This window comes from Protopterus annectens, chromosome 2.part0, assembly GCF_019279795.1.
Source record: "Protopterus annectens isolate FY-2018-M chromosome 2.part0, PAN1.0, whole genome shotgun sequence".
Classification (NCBI taxonomy): domain Eukaryota; kingdom Metazoa; phylum Chordata; order Ceratodontiformes; family Protopteridae; genus Protopterus; species Protopterus annectens.
The window spans coordinates 1,512,645,496-1,512,667,517 of NC_056728.1; the positions used below are offsets into that span (position 1 = coordinate 1,512,645,496).

Below are 22,022 nucleotides of genomic sequence, written 5' to 3' on the forward strand. Positions count from 1 at the left end.
AGCAGAAAGCTGATGTTTTGCAATACCACCTAGCCTGTTAGTGTTTGGCTTGTTGCCTTGGCATTCTTTAAAGAGCTGGTTACTGACCTTAGCTCTCCCAACTGTTACTCTTTACTTCCTTGCCATGTTTGATTTTATGGGGACTAGCTTTGACTGACAGCAGTATCTCATGCTTGAAGCTGTCAGTGGTATGGCACACTACGGGAAATCCATTCTCCTTGATATCATGTAAAACATACTGAATAAAGTTTATTGGTAGTATCAAAATGTTGGTCTCATACAGTAGGAGATCACTTTGTTGGGCAGGAGGAAACCTTTCATCATAATAGTTTTATTTTGACACTTGTTTGAGAACATATATTTTAAAAGCATGTTTTCTGCCTTATAAGCGATTGATTTTCAGTTTTGCTTGTTTTATTATACAAGTAATCTAGCTTCTTCTTTTTAGTACAGTTTCCCATGTTGCATTTCTTTCTGAAAAGTGAAATTTAGCATGATATTGCCCCTTTGTTACCAAAATAAAGACAACCTACAATAGTATCAGTAATTTATGTTTAGCTGTCAGCTACTGAATCTTATATTATATTTTTCTGTATCTATCCATCGATTCCTCTATCTATCAATTTAATCTAGCTATCTAGCTGTGTAATCTGTCTAGTCTTCCTGTCTAGCTATCAATCTACCTACTGAAGTATCTTTCTCTCTCTCTCTAATATATATATATATATATATATATATATATATATATATATATGTGTGTGTATATAAAACATGTTTTTTGCAACTTAACTGCTTTTGCCTTGAAACTTGAGACCTGCAAGAAAGCAGTCATGTAACCAACCCACTCACCTTGTCAGCCAATACATTTATGAATAGAAATTCTTCGTCTTTCTGACTTCCTCAGGTGTTTACTGCATTGTATGTCAACCAGTACTAGGACCAACAAAACATCAGTATTCTTGCATGCATTGGCCTGGGCAGACCCCCATCTTTCTAATCACTGACCATAGACAAACAACAATAAGAAAATTCCTCCATCTATGTCACCATGTAGCCCTTCTACTTGTGCTAGCTAATGTATTCATTCACCCTGTTTCACATGGTTTAGGACTCCCCATCTTCCTTATGTAGGGATAAGCTTTCAGTAAATTCATCTCATGTTCCAAGCACTGAGAGTTGCAAGTCAGATGCTAGCTGGCTCTTGTTCACCGATAAGCAATGGGGTGTATTTTCAAGTTTAGGTGTGACTTTCAGAAGTATCAAGGTCTGGAAACCATTTTCATATTTGGTTATGGGGGCCTAGATGCACCTCAGATGCTTGCATTTCCTGCAGTAAGTTCTGAGATGTGTGTCCAAGCTACAATTAAAACAACCCAAAGATTATTAAAGTGACAACAATGGCTTGTAGTACGGTTTCCACTCTACAGAAAACCACAAAACAAACTGATGTGTGAAACAACTAGAAATTTAATTACATTTCTAATGGTTGAGTTCAAATGTTAGGGAAGAAAAACTAGTTAAATAACAGAAAATGTTAGTTATCCGGTAGTTGTCTTTTAATGCTTGGCCTGCAAACAGGGTTTAACAACTTAATGGGATCTAGGACATTGTTTGCTGACTCTTTTATAGAATTCCATTTTCAAATGAAATAATAGGAATTTTAATTTTGGTATTCTGTCAAGACAAGAGCCACAATAATACATTCAAAGGATTTACGCCATGCACTCAGTTTACTTATCAATCTAATATCAGTGTACCTTGAAACAATGAAAATTGCTTATATGCAATTTCATAAAATGTGAATTATCAGATAAGTAAGTGGTTCTACGTGAAGGAGTCTCTTCTAGCCAAAATGAATATTTATTTGGATGAATAGATATCTTTGGAGTAGAAAGGAATTTTAAATGATTGTATTATACTTTTATACCTTTTGGGGTTTCAAAGTTATAATTTCATCCACCCAGATTAAGTTTTCCCTACTCCTTTTTACAGCTTCCTTTATTAAATTTTATTTTGCTCCTAGCACTGAAAGGAGTTTGGAGTCTACATTTTTGATAGATTAGAACATAAACAATGGGTAAACAATGAGTTTGTAAACATCAAAATCATGATCACTTTAACCACAAAATGCTGTGAAGGTCCTTCCTTTTTAAATTATCTTCTTGAGAATATAAATGAGCAGGTAACATTGCAGTCTCCAATTTGAATGAAACACTGAAGTACTGCTAAAGGTAAGATAGAATAGAACAAGTCAAAGAAGCTGGTGGAAAGGGGGTAATGTGAAAAGATGATATCTACACCTAGAAACTGATTTGGTCCAAGTTATTATATATGATGAAGGAAGAACAAAATATAATAGGAGACTAGAAAAAGGCACTACAGTAAGCAAAAAAAAAATTGTATAAAAATTCCAAGCACAAATATGGAATCCTATTATTCTGGGCAATAATTTTCCATTAAAAGGATTCCATGACATGCTGATGAAGACTAGCAAACAAAATGAGCTGGTGACAGGTGTGATGTCCAGATTAGATTTATCCACATGTGGAATATTATACGCATCAACAGCAAATGTGACATGCTAGTTAGTAAATGCAGTGACCCAGTATATGGAGAAATGTAATAATATGGAAAACATCTATGAATGTACAGATATGCTAAAAATTAAAAAATTAAAATTTGATAGAACCTCTCAACTCTAAAATATATGTCCATTGCATGCAAAGTAATGGTGCCAGAGGCAGCATTTGTGATACAAAGAAAACAGTTTCAAGAACACTTATAAGTCAGTCTTCAGAGAACTTTGTATGATATGAACTTAGTCTATACTGGTACAATATGCCTGCTCAGCACATCCGGAATTATGATGCAGATACTGAAAAGACCGAGGATGCACTTCAGCAAACACATTTTTTCATCCAAACAATATTGGCACATTTGTAGCAGAATATATGAATGTGGAGATAAATTAGAAATAGAGAAGTATTCTATCATTTCAGGAAGTGTATGAAAGAAAATGTGTGATATAAAGCCAAATGGAATCTGGTAACTATGACGCAATCAGATAAGACCAAGAGAATGAGAGAAATGCATATTATCCATTAGATGTAATAACATTGCACAGATCTTTATGGTTTCTTCGAAATGCAGTATTAGAACTGATACAGACAGCTGATATAACACTGACTTTGTGTGCAAGATTTTGGAGGGTGACAGTTTAAGAGAAGCACCTGAATTATTGATTTGCATTTGTTAACCACATCAGTCCATCTGGGCAAGACATCCTTTCAGAGAAGATTCAACATTGTATTCATACAGGATAGGCAAAATCTGGCCAAGACACTTGGAAAAGTCCCCATACTCTTTTTTTTTTTTTCAATAACTGTTTTTGAATCTTTTATTGCTTTCGTATCTGTCATCAATTAAAGCATATAGAAGTTTAGTTTAACATGGAACCCAAAGAAACATCACTGAGCATAAAGCCCCCATTTGGCATATAACTTTCCAAGAATATTCAACAATTGCAGCATCCACAGAGTTTCCTCATAAAAAAGGGTACAGGGCATAAACTTCATGTTCTACACAGACCACCTTAAAGCCCCAGTCCTCTTCTCAGTCTCCTACAGACTGAAGAGGAATGATCTATGCCGGGCCTACAAATCATCCCCTGATGCCTCTTATGAGTCTGTTGCACAGTCTCAAAATTAATAGTGTGAGAATTGTCTGATCTAGGGCTTTAAACCTCAGCTGCATATATAAAAAGAACATGTAGGAGGGACACGTATGTCTCTCAGAGACTACCCCTCCTTTAGAACAGGCTCCCCATTCATGTGAATCAGAGTACCTCCCTAGTCTAATTCAAGTATAACCTGTACTAGTGGATTGGGAACTGACAATGTACCCCTGCTTTGGCAGCTGTATGTCTAGTACATAGAAGCAATCAGCCTATAAAGGCTCACGTCCAAGTCAACATGCATCCCTTAAAATAACCCCAGGGTATGAAAACATGTCAGATACATCTGTGAATCATAGCTAGGCTTGAAAAGCCCCCCAGGGTTGTTAACTTAGTAATCACCTATGAACCTATGTCTCAGGAATGCAGCACCCCCCCCCATACATATACACACACACACACACACACACACACACACACACACACACACACACACACACACACACACACACACAGTACTGTATTACACTGTCAGCACTAGAAAATGAATCTATCTACCTGGTGTAGAAATAGAACACACAGCCTTCTGATCTGACTGCATCAAATGAGATGTGCTCCCTGTGCTGCCACTAACACAGATGCAGTAGAAAGGTAAATGGAAGAATCACTTCATTACCAGTACATATTCTGCACTAGAAAGAATTACAAAAAAAATATGTAAATTAAAATGACAAACCATCAAGCAGCATTGGCTCTAAGACCCTTATGTGCAGTCATTTTACACATTTCTAATGCTGTTTTATCAAAAAATTCCAAAAGAGAATCGTGACCATATAAGTAAAAAATAAAGAAGCACTCAGTATTTTCAGCACTAACAGTTCCTATTACTGTATGTATCAGCAACTTTCAATCAGAAAGTAATCTAGCTTTAAGCTCTGTGGTATAAAGAATAAACTGCATAGTGCCACTGATGCAATTTAGATAACTTTGAAAAACTCTTGACAATCAGGTATGGATCTATATTGTTTTTAAATGAATTCTTATTCTGAGGCATATCAATTTGTTACTAAGGGTACCTGCATGAATACACCATAATTCTGCTTCCAGTGTATTGTTCCACCAAGAACTATTAGCAAGTGGTTGCTGCCAATGTAAAAATGACCAATATGACATCATCATCATCTTACTGGGGCAGTAATGTCATGTGTAAATAAAAATACAGAATACATTTAATCTATAACTAGATTGCAAATATTGATAATGACCTTTTTAGACATAAAGAAAGCACAGTTCTATATGGAGAAAGGAAAAGAAAAAATATGACATGAATCAACAATAAATAATACTCCTCACATACATTTCATAAAAATGTTGGGGTCACACAAAGATTATATGTCTAATTACCTCACAATTATTATATCTAGGCTATTAAAGAAATAGTTCTGTGCTTCATAAATGCATATTTATGTTGAAATAGTTCTGTGCTTCATAAATGCATATTTATATTGAAATGATCTAACATTGTAGTGTTTTTTTTTCAGCTTAAAAGCCCATTGTAATGCTTCAGAATGGAAAAAATATATACATGCATATCTATATATGTGGACGTGCACACACACACACACACACACACACACACACACACACACACACACACACACACACACACACACACACACACCTATTCCCCTAGTACCATTCTACCTGTACAAATTACACCATTACCTTACCAAAATCATATATGCAGACAATAGCCAGCACATTAAAACTACTAGCTATCTATCGAACAGTGCATATAGACTGCAGCAAAATGGTTAGTAAATGAGGCAGTGGAGGAAGAATGTGGCCTGATACATGCAGAGGTAAGAGTTTTCATTTGCAGGAAGTCAAACTAATTTTCGTCTTTCTCAAGTGCCTGACTTAGTTTACATTGATAGACTCTCTCACACTGCAGACCCAGACTAATAAAACCTCATACACGCTGCTCACCAGTTTGGTCATAAGTTCAGTAAATATGTTCTTAATTTTCTTATGAACAATGATTTTCAAAAAAAATCTGGTATCACTTAAGGTCATGGAAATGTACAATGGAAATATGATGCTATTGACAAAGCAGACTTCAGGAAAAAATAGAAAGAAAACATTACAAACCAAAATTAACACCAGACTGCCAGGAAAAAAAAATGTCAAAACTTTTAATAATTTAGCTCAGTCATCCCAGATAATTCAGTGACTTCTTCAAAGTTAAAACAGCTTCCTCACTGATGTACATATTTGAACCCCCCCCAATCAAAAGCAACCATCAATTAAAAAACAAAATACAAAAATAAATAAAAAACAGCCATTGTGTATTTAATGACCAAATGTTTTTATTTAATTCTTATGTTTTTTGTTGGTGGTTGAACTAATGTTATAACTTCAATGGTTTAACCCCACTAACTTTTTCACATCTATTTTGCATTTTTAATTGACAGTTGATTTTGATTGGAGGGTTCAAATATATTAACGTCATAGAAGAAGTTACTGTTTTAACTCCTACAAGATTTCAGGAAAATTGTTTTGTTAAATGAAATGGGATTTGCTGAGAAAAAAAAGGTCAAGCACTTTATGTGGAAGTTATGGTTTACATGTACAATACAAGAAGATATTTTTGACAATGAATATCTGTGGACATAATCTAAAAAAGAAACAAAAATAAAATATGCAGAAATGTTAAACCAAGAGAGGTAATAGATTCAGTGGCTGAATCTCTGTTTATAAGAAAATTAAAATGAATACTACACCATTCCACTTTTGGAAATAGATGAACACAGCCACAGTTATCAAAAGAATAAACTGTAGTTTTAGTTATTTCAGTAAAGCAAGCCAATTTCACATATGAAACTGTTGAAATAAACCCATATTCTTCTGAATGTTTGGTGCAAAATGGAAAACAGGCAGCTGATGTTAGTTTTCAAGTTGCTTTTGAGCTTGTGCCAGATTAATTTATAATTTCAGAGCAAATATTAACTCTATTTCCTCCAATTACTTCTACTATATTATGCTCATGGTGTACTCATTGCAACACAAATTATGTCTACCTTTTCCTGCATCACACATATGTTATTTAGTACAAGAATGAGTAAAGTACAATATCAGTAAGCTGCATTTTTGTAGCTTTTCTAATCAGAAACCATCACAGTGCAGTCTGCTGCCAGTTTATCATGCAATTCCCAGTTTTCTTACGGTTTTCTGATCATATTCAGTGCAACTTCCTGCAGAGTTCAAGGATGTTATGTTACCCTATCAGCTTTTGCATGAACATCGGGTTCTCATACCCTATGCTTGTAAGCCAGGATATTAGCTGATTATATCACTTTTGCTAGTCCAAAAACCCCTCTACATATATCAAAAGCCTAAATTGTTACATTCCCTGCACAGCTTATCTTCTGTCACTCTATCAACAGTACCTTTGCAAAGGGTGTGTCCATTCTGGGAATTTCCTGCCTAACATGGATGACTATACAACAGTTAAAATCCTATTGACTAGACTTCCATATATCCAGTAATCATACCTCTGATCCTATAAATCATTCCTGCACATTGTTATTTTTAACATTTAATTCAAAATGCAAGAATACTACATCTAGTATAAACAGATTGTAATATCACTCTGCAGGGTTTAAAGTCTCTTGCCTGTAATAGAAATTATAAGATCAAGCAAATCCATCTTAACACCTTTCTTGTGCCCACCGTTTCAGTCAACACTGTCCAAAGTATCATTCCTATTCGGTCAGTCACTCATTCTAACACCAAATTTGAAACTGTGATTGGTATGATGACAGTAATCATAACTAACAGGTCCGGTCATTTATCTTTTTACATCCCTTTGAAATATGGACCACAAAACTCTTCCACCTTTTAAATATATCATAAACACTGCCACATAAACTCTTACACAAGCACTGGGCATCTACAGAAGAGTTCTGCAACAGGTACACCAGTGTTTTTTTCCTACATATAACACTAGTAGTCAAGGTTTGCTTGGACATTGGAAAACAGGCAAGAAGAGGTATGACTAAGTTGTACAAGTCTCCTTATTTGAGGAAGTGGCCGGGGTTTGTAGGCTAAGGTTGAACAACCAAAAAAACAGAGGTGAGGCATATAACAATAACAACCTATAAAGAATGGCATGGGTGCAACTGTAGAGATGAGCATAGCTTTCTTGGTGATATGAATCACTGTGCATACAAACATACACATGGAAACTGTGAAAATAGTGGAAGACTATAAATCTCAGACAGCTATGTGAAAAGCCATAAACACTGATTTGTAAGATCACTTCAAGGCAAGTCCTCAGTGCACTGCTTCAAACCTATACAGGACAAAGTCACGTCAGCTGTCAGTAAATTCAGAGCTGTGATTGGTCATCCAAAAAAAAAAAAAAAAAAAAAAAAAAGGAGAGGCAATCCATGCTGTATGTGTTGGCAGTATACTACAGGGAGAACAAGTGCAGAAATTATTTGGACAACTAAATGTACGGAAGCAAACCTGAAAAGAAACTACATCTGCAATGAATATGCACAACAGCGCCATTTGTGAGCAGCACTTCAGATTTTGGTATATATGACGCAGCTTCACATATTTAATAATATGATTTAGTTATATATTCTAACAGTAATTTGCAAATAATATTTTTACTGTTTTTGCATAGTTTAGTAGGTGGTAGCCTAGGACTTGTTTACTTCAAACCACCTTAACAAATACATAGAATTATAACATCCCATTTCTGGCTTTTATACCAAGGTGATTTATCTTACAATACTGTCTGAAAGCCTCACTAGCACAAATCCAAGAAATGTCTGTAGGAAGACAAGTCACTTTAGCCCTACCTGGACTTCTTTACCTAAAACCTCCTGAGAAATGCTTGCCTTCAAGTCATGTAGCTTGGAAAAATAATTCAAATGACACATCTCATTTTTTATCTTGGTGGTTAGCTATCAGATTTCTTCTAAACAGATTTAGAACATAAAAAAATCAAATATACTCAATCTACCCATAATACCCCTTATTCTTAATTTCCATAATACTTACACATTCTAGACATTTATATTTAAGTTACTGTGATATCAACACCATGCTGGCAATGCTAGTAGTACTGTTGTCAACAAACAGGAAGTACTATAAAGCATGCACTTTTCTCAACATTTTATAAAGTTAAAAATGCTAAACTGCACCGAGATTTTGGTTCTTTGCAAACTTTCAATTATTAACAGGGACTATAAGAATCAGTTATCAATGTCATAACTGGCCATAGCATATAACCATGTTTCCCAACAGTTAATGCAACATGAAATTACTTTGCATTAGCTGTGTCTAATACTCTGATTTAAACTGTTTTAAATTATTGTCTATTGTCTGCATAAATCAACAACACTATTTCTCTCACACCTTCCTTCTCTCATGGGGTGTTACAAGAGTAATTACAATCCAAAAGGCATTCTTTTCTTGTTTATGGATTATCTGTTATTCACCTTGCTTTCTTTTCATAAGCATTATGCAGCTGACATCATTGTCACCACCACCATCATCATCATCATTGTCATGGTTTTGCTGTTCCTGTCACAACTACATTCACTTCAACATGGGTTTTACATCATGCATAGTTAACACATGAGCCTATTAAAGTAAAATTTTCACAGCGTGAAAAACAACATATTCATCTAATTATGTCAATACAGTTTAGAAAACTGACGTTATTAATAAATTTGCATAATATGCCAAACTCTTTGCTAGACTGGGGCCCATTTTAATAATTGCAGGTATGTCCCTGATTTACAATACTTTGCCCAAAATACTTCATGAAAATTTAGAATGCTAGCTGGCATAGACAAGAAATTGCCTTAAAGGACAATGATGAACAAACACTAAAAAAAAATGCATGCTGCATCACGTAATCATCTTTGATGCAGAATTAAAGACATTGTATCACTATAAATATGTGTGTATGTATATCATATTATAATTTGTTCTACATCCAAATAGAAAAGTAGACAAGGTAGAGTACCATTCTGATATTTTTTCATCAAACATTTATTCTTCCTTATATGCCACATAATATGATTTTAACTTGTCTTTCCTTTTCAGTGTGTCCCATCTCCAACAGTTATACTTTAATGATACTTTTTAAACCATTGTATAATCATCCTTGTGTTTTCATGTGTTAGCAAGTAAGAGGGGATCATTTCTTATTTTTTGTAGTTAGTATTTCTGCTCTACTCTTTCATTGGTCTTTATTATTGGCTTGAGCCTTACCTTTACAATATTAAAAAATTTTGCATCTTCTTCTTCTTCTTTCGGCTGCTCCCGTCAGGGGTCGCCACAGCAGATCAACTGCTTCCATGTCTTTCTGTCCTCTGCATCTTGCTCTGTCACACCAACCACCTGCATGTCCTCTCTCACCACATCCATAAACCTTATCTTAGGCCTTCCTTTTTTCCTGTTACCTGGCAGCTTCATCCTTAGCATCTTTTTCCCAATATACTCTGCATCCCTCCTCAGCACATGTCCAAACCAATGTAATCTTGCCTCTCTGGCTTTGTCTCCAAATCTTCCAACCTGGGCTGACCCTCTAATACACTTATTCCTAATCCTGTCCATCCTCGTCACACCCAGTGCAAATCTTAACATCTTCAACTCTGCCACGTCAAGCTCTGACTTCTGCCTTTTTGTCAATGCCACTGTCTCCAACCCATATAACATAGCTGGTCTCACAACCCTTTTGTAGACCTTCTCTTTCACTGGTACTCGTCTGTCAGAAATCACTCCTGACACTCTTCTCCACCCACTCCATCCTGCCTGTACTCTCTTCTTTACCTCTCTTCCACACTCACCATTACTCTGAACTGTTTATCCCAAGTATTTAAACTCATCCACCTTTGCCAACTATACTCCCTGCATCCTCACCATTCCTCTATCCTCCCTCTCATTCACACACATATATTATGTCTTAATTTTTAATTCATTGTAATTTTAATTGTCAAATTTTGCATCTATTATTTGAAAATAATTGTAAAACAATGTAGGAATTACATATAGCAACATTCAAAGGGGGGTAAATTAAAACCGTAAAACCATAATCTCACCTATTATTTGAAATTTTTTTCAGAATGTGTTGATATTAACGGTAGTACTATTATCCCTGCAGCTCTGAAGAAATGTGTGTGTGTATGTGTGTGTGTGTGTGTGTGTGTGTGTGTGTGTGTGTGTGTGTGTGTGTGTGTGTGTGTGTGTGTCTATGTGTGTGTGTGTGTGTGTGTGTTTACTGTGATTTGTTATGTTTATAACATGTATATATATGGGTGGCTATGATATTATGTGTGTCGATTCATGAAAGACATAATTCATTTTCAGTGATTTTGATTATTCCGATTGTCCATTAAGTTGTAGTGCAAGTATGGTGACCCACATTAATGGTGTAATTTTATCAGTTTCAGTGATCTTATTTGACTTTCACTGCAGCTATCCCCATAAAAGGTAGTTCTATGCCTTCTGATTGTCATGCTTGAAACAGTTGCTAATGTAGTTGTCTTTCCTTAAGATTAGAAGTGCAACTTCCCACCTCTCCTAAAAAACATGGGGGAACAAATCTCATTTAAAGGGGGTTTTACAGGAAATGTCTACCCTCCAGTATAGTTAAACTTATTCCCAAATTATTCTCTCCCGATAACTTCATCTACTTGCTACCTCACGCTCAGAAACTCATTGGTGATTTCTTTCCTCCTTAATTTCCATTTCTTTTCCTGCCACAGATCATAAAGGCCCTAGCATTTGTTCTATATCCATAACTTCCATTATTTCAAAAAATAATGTGTCCTAATTTACGCATTACTGGCTAGAAGCACAGATTCTATAGTTTTCATTATTAGTCATTGCCTAAGGTTCTACATCACAAAGTATTGCTCTTAGTAGCTAAAGCAACTTTTTCCTCAGAGTTAGGTCTTGGAAAAGTTATTATGTGATTAACAAGGATGATGAAGACTGCAGCACTGCATAGACAACCTAGTAAATACTGTCATTTCTGGTCAGTGAAATGGTGTTTTATGTATTCCACTGCAAAAATAAAGACAGCATCAAAAATAAGAGCTACCTATCATTTATTTTGCTTATTAGTTGCTAGAAGTGGAAAGGTTCAGTCATTAATGAATGATCGAAGGTTGATAACTTCCGGGTTTAGCAAGACTGGAAATCAGTGTAATTAAATGGTGGGAGGAAAGCTGATTTGTGATGCCAAGGTTGTGTTAGATTACAGGGACCAGAACTGCAGTATATGAGGAGGAATAAGGGACGACAAAACAAAATGCCATCACTATGACAAAACCTGTGACAGTCATTTGGGAATATAACATCCTAAAAGTATAACAATAATGATAAATAAGTAGCGAGCTTCTGATCCATTAGTACTTCACTGATTATTACTACATGATGAAAATATATGTGTTTTCAATTTTAGTATAAGATTTTATTTTAATGCCATACAGTTAGGCTATTGTGGCTAAAGTCAGTGAACTTTATCTTTGTAAATCAGAAAATGCTTTGTAGCTGCCCCTCCTCTAGTCTTTGCCTTACCTTAAATAAAAGTTGCCTTTATGGGGCAATATGTAGCATACAGATACCAAACCAGAATAGTGTGACACCTTATAGAAATCAGATGGGCGTGCATAGAAACTTTGGAAAAAAGTGCTGACAGAAAACAGAGAAATTAATACATAAAGTATTTTTACACTGAATGCATCACTGTGTGGACAGAGTAAATGAAAAAAAAAAAAACACTCTGCTAGTACCAATTTCAAGATCTAATTAAGTGGCAAGTCATGGCTTAAAAATTAGCATTTAATTTTCCAGACTCTATTTCATCCATATAAAATGGACCCCATACACTGTCAAGCATTAAAGCCAAGACACAGCACTTTTTTCACTTCTGATGAAAATATTTTGCATTCGGTTTCCTTGTTGTACAATATGTTGAGATTGGATGGAGTCTTTTGGAATTCACCACTCATGTACCATGTAGCCTCAAAATTAAGAAATTCGATACTACTGACAGAACAGAGGCTGTATTAGAACTTACTGCAGTCAATACCCTCTTTCAAAAATTCTAGTTTAAGCACTTCTTTACAACTGAAGAAGAAATTGCTTACTGCTGAGCATATAAAGTGAATGCCACTGAAAGAAACTTTCTGATGCGCTGTTCAAAGTGTCGCACAGTAGGCATTAATTCTGAGTACTACCGTTCTAAGTATATGTACAAAAAGGCCTTACATCACAGGGCAGGGCATGGTACTTAAGCATTTTTAGAGCAGAGACCATTGTGGAAAAGAGAATATTTAACCAAAAATTAAGATTCCATCACTATTTCTAAATAACCTGGTCAATTTGGCTTAGAAAAAAATAAAAATTAGAAATAACTACTTAAAGCATTGCAAAGATTTTTTTAACAGAAAGTCAAGATAAAACAAAAAAACACATCTTGTTTGGCTTTTTGACAACAATGGTATTTAAAGAAAGCATATGGAAGCAAGGTGCTAAAGGCAGAAAGATGGGAAACTATAATTCTATTATGAAAAATCTGAAAAGGAATAAGCGATCACTAAGGAAAATAGATTGCTTCAAAATTGCAATGTCTACCATAAATTTTAGGCTAAAAGAAAGAAAAAAATAATCCTATGTAGACCAATCCAAATGGGTCAGTACTGCGAACAATGTGATGACAGCTTCCTCTCTGTAGAGCTCTACTTAATTCTCTCATTAATTTTTGGATTTAGAACCTTATGAACTTCATTGCATTACTTTTTTAGAAGGTCACAAATCATACTCAAATGCATTACATTATGGTTTAAATATCATGTGTAGACACTTTTGTGTTCTAAAATGTTCTATAAAAAGCATAGCTGTATAGTATTTAATTTCTTTCATTCTGAAGTAATCATTAGTAGCAGCTCAGGAATACTTTTGATTCTGCTGCATTTTTTGCTAAGCTTACAGAAAATATGTGAAACTCCATCTCATGCTTTACTAGAGCTTTATAAGCAAGTTTTATTTCTGAACACCCCCACCCCCCACCCCTGTGAAACTGCAACATCAAAAATATTGGTCTTTAAGCATGACAAGTGCTATAAAAACCTCATAATGGTGAGATCTTTATCATTTAGTACTACAAAATCTTCAAAACCATCCAACTTATCTGTTACATTATTATTTTCAACATATTCCTGTCCAGGATTTCTCTTTCCAAAATACATATGTCTTCACTTCTCAGCATATCTGTTACCTTTTAGCATTTCACATACACACAAAATACAATGGCTTGTCTCCATTCAAAATGTCATTGTGTGTACCTTTGATGTGTTTGCAGCAATGACATATGAAACTTAAACCTCATTAGCTGCATCCTTAAAATAATCTGTGTGTATGTATATATCTATATATCTATATCTATATCTATATATATATATATATATATATATATATATATATATATATATATAAAAACAATAAATAAATAACCAGGACCTATTGATATTGTATGTCTGTATTGATACCCAACATATGTGTCTGTTAACGTAAACCATATTTTACTCTCCCCTTAAACATGATTGCATGCATTGCTACATATTAATATGTATGCTAAATTTCGTTTAAATTTTCCTAGTAGTAGTTTACATTTGTTCTAATGATATGTTGTTTCACTAACATTTTTGTGTATTGCATTATGTGCACAAAGTTCACAATCTATACTAAAAATCACGAAGAAAATAATGAGTAACATTGGAAATGGTGAGCTTCACATATGTCAAATGATTTGCATTAAGTGCTTGCTGATAACTGTATCAAGGCATTTTGCTAAATTTTTACCAGCTACAAATGCCAAGCTTGCAGTTGATGCTTAATAGATCAGGCAAACTTTACTGGGACAATAGCCCCATTTTCAGGGAAAGCTTGAAGTAGTATATGTAGTAAATTTGAGAAATACAGATAGGACTTGGGATAACCCCAACGCTCCTCTTCAAAATGCAATGCAGTGAGCTTGAAACAATCACTTCATCTACCACCAATTCAGGCAGATTACAACTTGGGTTTCACATTTTGTGAAGACTATTTGCTCAAGATCATAGCACCTCCCTTATGCTGTAGTGCACTATCATTTTTTACATCTAAGAGCATGGTGTGGGCAAAGAACCAACAGACTTTTGAGGTACCCAGTATCTAACACAAGTGTACCACATGCAATACCATTAGCAGAAAGTCTCCATTAAAACTGATTGATTATGATTGTTAATTTTATGGCCGTTACTAGTATACTCTAGTTCTGATATGCTAACAAATCTGTTGTCCTGCAGATTAAACATCACTTAATACTTGAGAGAGTAAGTGAAGAGTGAAATGCTGTTAGTAAACCCATATGCTATTGATATAGATGTAGCAGCTACAGAAGGGAGTTTACAATTACATGTACTGTATAAAAGAATTCTCACACATATACGGGGATGACATTCAGTTAAGTAACTCCCTGTGTTGTACATGACACTTGTATATTCACACAAGTGCCAACACATTTTATTTGATTATGTGAATAATGGTTCAGTTTGATATCAGTTTCCTTTAAAAATCAGACATTTTCATAACTGGGAGTGTTCCTTACTAATAACAAATAAATAAATACATAAATATGTGTGCTTTTATTAATGAATGCATCGTGCTGATAGGGTTGTTCATGTGTGTATTAAACTTAAGGAAAAAGAAAGAGACTTGGAATATAGTTATACCATCAGTATATACATATAATTACAATCTTGTCTTATTACACAAACAGAAATCATCCACCTTTATGAAAAAAGTGAAACTGCTCCTTTAAACAAGTAAGACTGATTAAATTTATCCTAAATTTTTGTTTGGTTTAAATAAAAATTACATCCTGAGTAATACTTTTGCAACATTTAACACTGTGATTTAAACAGTCTGTGATGCACTTTCCTTATTGAATATAAACATCAAATTATTTGGCTTTCTTAACTATGAAATCAGTTTTAAGTAAACTATAACCCATGGTAATTACAGAACCTTACATTAGCAAGGTTGAGGCATACCATAGCTGATAACATCAAACAATAACAGACCATGAGAAGAAACAGAAGGAACAGGTACAGACAAGAAATGGAGTAGTGTGGTTCAACTTGGAGATGTATTTTAAAGAGATGACCAGTAACTGTTCCTTGGGCTCAATGAATGTTAGGATTTTGTAAGACAGTGGAACGTAGAGCCAACAATGTAAATTATGCATTGTTTTCTATAACATGTCATTATAATTAAATGTGATCAGAAGTATTTTCATTGTACAGGTTATGATGTGCAACTACAATAGTATTGTCATATAAGGATGTGTATTAATTTACTTGGGGTATATATACATATATATATATATATATATAGAGAGAGAGAGAGAGAGGCCCATGGGATATATGCAAATGACTACAAAAACATGGTACAGCCAGAAAACAGTGGACAGTAATCCATTTATTGATGGAGGATGGAGAAAAACAAACTGGTTTCAGCCTTCAGGCCTTCCTCAGTGTCTGCCCTGAGGAGACACTGAGGAAGGCCTAAAGGCCGAAACCGGTTTGTTTTTTCCATCCTCCATCAATAAACGGATTACTGTCTACTGTTTGCTGGCTCTACCATGTTTTTGTAGTCTTCTGATGTTTCTGAGCCGTGCAATAGCCGTACGTGCAGAAGGCTGACTGATATATGCAAATGACCGTTAAGGACATCAAGTATTTTAGCTGCATGGTTTCTGAATGTTCAGGACTTTTTTACTTTTTAAATCTTTATGATTACATTCAGGAGGCCACTAAAGCCAAACCCAACTAGTTGTGGATATGCACGTTTGAACTTTTTTACTTTGATATATATATATATATATATATATATATATATATATATATATATATATATATGTGTGTGTGTGTGTGTGTGTGCGTGTGTATGTTTGTGCATAGATATATATATATATATATATATATATGTGTGTGTGTGTGTGTTTATGTGGATGTGTTTACATATGTGTGTACACATTTGTTTTGTTTGTTTTGCTTTAGGGGAAATAAAAAAGACAAGTGTGCAACAGATGTGTGTGTTTTCTTTACTGTGGTTTCATTGTTAGAATCACACAAAGTCTGACTGATGACCAGGCACATACAAAATATTCAGCTATCCATCTATTTTTTTTTTAGTCTTTATGTTAGATTATTTGTTTATAATATGTTGTCCAGGTAACCCAATGAACCAAGTGACATTTTAAGTAAAATTATAGAAGGACAGAAAGAAAGAGAGAGAGAAAGAAAGAAAGAAAGAGAGAGAGAGAGAAAGAAAGAAAGAAAGAAAGAAAGAAAGAAAGAAAGAAGGAGCAAATTATCCTACAAACTGCAGACTTTAAAACAGAGAAACATCAGGATGCAATGGAATGTGTAACATTTATCTTGACAGTCTGTCTGTCTTATAAAAATGTCAATAATGGGAATATGTTCCTTCCTGACTCCTCCTCATCCAGCACCAGTGTAGAAAAATGTCACTTGAACATGACGTTTGCTACTTCATCGTTTTCCACAATGATACACAACACTGAAAAAGGGAAAATTCTCAGAATGTGTTCTACTGAATTATGCTGAATATCAGCTGAATTCACACACCTTACGTCTAATGTAACAGGTGCAAATAAAATGTACTAATGATGATACTTTTCTGTACAAACAATCAGACTACGCAAAGGGAAAAAAATGGAAAAACTGGTAGCAATGCTCCAAGAAAAAGTAGTTTCATTCTTCAGTTATAGTTTGCTCGGTGAGGAAAGATGACATATATTATAAAATATACAGTATGTGGATACGGTGTTCCAAATATACCACCGTACATCTCCGTTTTCAGATTTTGCTTTAGAATGAGTTTTTTATAATTTAGTGCCCAATTGGTTTTAGCCCTATTTCAAAAGAAAATTCCCATCTGTATCAAATGGAAAGATATCTTTTGTGAATAGGGCATTTTTCCTTTGATTCAAGTTAGGGTCACAGCATCTATTGAGAAGCTGAGAACTAACAGCATTTCCTCTACTACTTACTCAAATAGGGTGGTTTGTAAGGCCCACGTGTACTACTCAGAAGTCCATCCAACTCTTTCCTCTCCAAAGTGTTGTGAAGTGTCTTCTCCTTACCAAATGTAGAAAAGGACCTCTCTCCAGACTGCTCTTGTGACTCGTACTCTTCGGTATCGGGCACAGAGTCCATACCAGGAACATGTAGATTGGTGCGATAATCTGCTGCTTGACGGCCATCCGATGGCACAAACGAGGGCATCCAGCATCTATCAGAGTGTCCTAGGGCTTTGCACTCCTCTGTGCAATTGGAAAAGAGATCAGTGCCTGCAAAAATTGGACATAAAATAATGTGCATTAGGTACACTGTCTGACAGACTGCTCAATAAACTTCACTAAAGTTTACTGACAAAATTTGTTCAAAAGAATGAGGGGGCACTAAAACATAACATTAATCACTTTTTAAGAGTTTGCATTTAGAAGACACCACAGTGTACTCACTTGCTTTGACAGTTTCCTGTGAGGGACTGGGAATGTGAAAGACTATAAGCAGCATTACAGAACTATTCTCTCTCTCTCTCTCTCCCTCCCTCTCTCTCTCTGTCTCTCACTCTGTGTCTTTCAGGACACACACACACACACACACACACACACACACACACACACACACACACACACACACACATACACACTCACACCCACACACATGCGAGCGCATGCGCACACACACACATGCACACACACACACACACACACACACACACACACACACACACACACACACACACACACACACACACAGGTATAATGCTGCATGTGCATTATTTATTTTATTTTATTTATTTATTTTATTTTACATTTGTTGACTGGGCTAGTCTAACTGGATATATGTCCATTTTCAGTAGAGGCCCGGGGAGATAAGCTCCAAGACATGGTCCAATACAAAAATACAAGTACAAACAAATAAAAAATAAGAAATAAAATCTAATATTCTAGTAAAACTAGCAATTTTCCTAGTACTTGAAAAAATACATCAGCAATGGTAACGTGTATTACAGCATAGAGGTTGTAACAGGATGTAGAACTGAGGTAAAAAGTCACAAACAGTGCAAGTTAAAAGAACTGAGACAACAATGCAGCTTAAGTCAGAGGTAGATAAAAGGAAATAATCATAGTAAAAAGAAAAAAAAAGAAAATCATCAGCAATTGCAACATGTGAATTACAGCAGAAAGGTTAAGCAGGATCTAACACTGAGGACCTACACTATAATATTGTGCTATTTTTAAGTATGGAGACATAGTATAGGTTAAGTCAGAAGTAAAAAAAGGGAGTTAGATGTGTAGTATTGTAGCAAAGGATTTGCTTAAAAAGAGGTATATAAAGAGGATAGACATAATGAAAAAAGGTAGATCTGAGAAATATAATAAATGGGAAATGTAGTAGAGGATAGTAAGCACTGGATAGGTAAGTCAAGTTAGTAGAGGTAGATGACTAGTCTGGTTTGGAGCAGGGGCATAGCCAGTATGTTTTGAGGAGAAGTTTAATTCTGTTTTTAAAGAGAGATAGAGAGGTGAGTGAGGAGAGGTCATTAGGGAGAAGATTCCTGGATTTACCTACAGTATTAGAGAAGAGAGAATCCCCAGCTCTGTTATTAGGTTTTGAGGTGTGGATAAGAAGTTTGTGAGATGAACGTAAGGACTTTATGTTTTATAGGTGGTGATGAGGGTAGATAAACTTGGAGTATTATAAGGTTTGTATAGGATGTTGTGGGCAATGGTTAGTTGGTGAAATTTAATCTGGTGTTGTAGTTCTAACCATCCTAGCTGTTTTAAATTTATACAATGATGGGTTATTATAACATATCAGCATACTCCATAAAGAACATCACACAATAGACAGTAAAGTTTCATTCTTTTTATTTCTAATATGCATGAGTCTGCATGCATGAAAACTGTTAGTTTAATACAAAACTGGTGACCTGTTTATCTGTTTACTGTACATAGTTGTGGAACAAAGTACACAGACAATTTAGTTTCACAAGTGTAGTCTGTTAACATATATTCAGGTAAGCAGGTTAGCAAATAACATAAAGAATATGATATCTAATGGTGCACAGCACAGCATACACACACACACACACACACACACACACACACACACACACACACACATTTATGAATGCATCTATTTATACATATCTTCTTTTCTGTTGTTTTCAAGGTAAGGGAACTGAAGTATGCCATACCCTAATTGGCCACAACAGAGGTAATAACTCCCAATAAAAATATTATCATATTTAACATATTCAGACTGCTTTAATACAGCTGCCTTACTGAAACATGAACACAAAATGTTTTAACTCTTTTTATAGACAGGGTATAATACTAAAAATAGCATCACCCAATCTGATGATAGGTGTATTTCTGCCCATTGTTAAAATATTTTATATGCTTAGAGTATAGATATGTAGACAGAAAAGCAGACACACACACATGATGAAGCTGGGAGATAAGCAGAACATCTAAGAGAAAATCGACTGTGTACAAAAAGCTGGCATTGCTCAGGTTTGTCTCCTGCACCCAGAGTCTATAAGGGAAGCAAAGAGAATTTTTGTCCACTGAATCATAGTACTGACTGTTAGTAAAATATGGAATAACAGCAGACACAGATAAACTGACATAAGCAAAATTACACCAGGTAGCATTAAGAATACTGCTGAAGAATGAAAAGCAGCTTGCATACCTTTGTGTTATTGTTCCTATTATGCATTTAGTAAGTAATTACACACACGGATTACCAGCTGTTGCACAAGGTAAACTACACTTGTGAACAATACCAGGAGTGGGGAAGTGTGTCTGCTGGACTGTGCTTCAGAATGCAGGGTGTGTAAAGCTGCAGAGTGCAGCTGGCTTAAAAGGAATCAGAACATGTTAAATAGAATTACATTGTTCGTGAATAATAAACTGAAAACGTTGTGTATTCCAACAGTATGCCTTTCAGAAACGCGGGCTGCAGCAACGTCACTAGATTTACAATGCAGAGGCAGCGTCATACTAAGTGATTGAATTGTATGTCATTTTTGAACTGACAAGATAGAGGTTTACCTACACATTGAGATGACTGTCACGGAACATTTTATTGTCTGTACTTGTATGGTAGAATATAGCATGGCTTAAACCAATCTGTTTATATGTTTATTTTCTACCACTCAATAATTATACTTAAGTGGTAAACTTAAAATATGTATGAACTCTTATCTATCTAGCAGGTTTCATTATGACGCTCGTATGATTATCTCGTCTCTATATATTAACCACACAGCAAACAATGGCGGCTCCTGTTTAATACAAAAGTTTGAATTGCAAATCAAGGGTAGCAGTTTTCTGCTACAAAATAAGACTCTTTCACTGCTCACTGCATGTGCATAACAGTCACAGCACAGTTTTAGTGACAATTTTTTTTATTCTTCTTTCTTTCTTTTTTCCTCTACGTGTCAGTATCCCTAAAGTATTGAAAGTCAGCAGACCACCTCCACACACACACAAGATTATAAAAAGTGTATCACAGCTCTATGATAGTTATGCACTATTAAGCCAACTCCTTCGGATGAAACATTAAACCGAGCCGAGGCCACATCTGCTCCAGCTGGTGGCAGCTCAGGTGGATGGAGAACATACCACTGCACCTGTTGAAAAGAATAGAAGTTCTCTGATTAATGGCCAAATTTCCGCTAGTAGTATAACTACCACTTCGGGTTTCCCTTGAAAAGAGGCCACTGGTCCAGCCAAACTAGCCCGGACAACAAATTGTAACTAAATAAATAAATAAATACAATTACATTAACTGTACTGAGACGAGAAAACGGATAATAAACTTTGCGAATAATTTAGTTCTCACTTTCAATGATTTAACGCACACTACACAAGTCGTTCCTCACCCAGGGAAATGTTTTATTTATTTGATTGTTTGTTTGTTTGATTTTGCGGGGTAGAGCACTTATCTGTTGTTCATTCTTAGATTACCGTACTTGTACATTGATTTGCTTTTGTGCTGATATTCACATTTAGACTAGCAAACACTAGAAACATCCTACGGTCACCATTCACCAAGGAGGATATGGAGCTCCTGTACGCACCTAACCAGTTCAGTGCCCTTAGCGGACGTAACGTAGTGTGGACTCGTGCCAGGCTTGAAGCAAACGAGGTCACATAGTATATCGCATGGCT

General features: G+C 35.3%; 1 protein-coding gene across 2 annotated transcripts in view; it reads right to left on the minus strand.

Annotated features, from left to right (window-relative positions):
* The window catches only part of PCDH10 (protocadherin 10), a 171,786-nt gene that overhangs the window by 133,245 nt on the left and 16,519 nt on the right, over nt 1-22,022 (minus strand). The window contains exon 4 of one of the 2 annotated variants that reach the window (XM_044061668.1): nt 17,916-18,122. In XM_044061668.1, coding sequence (XP_043917603.1) covers nt 17,916-18,122 — 207 coding nt within the window. Of the gene's footprint in view, nt 1-17,822; nt 18,123-22,022 lie in introns of both variants that reach the window. The other variant, XM_044061666.1, reaches the window with a different exon arrangement.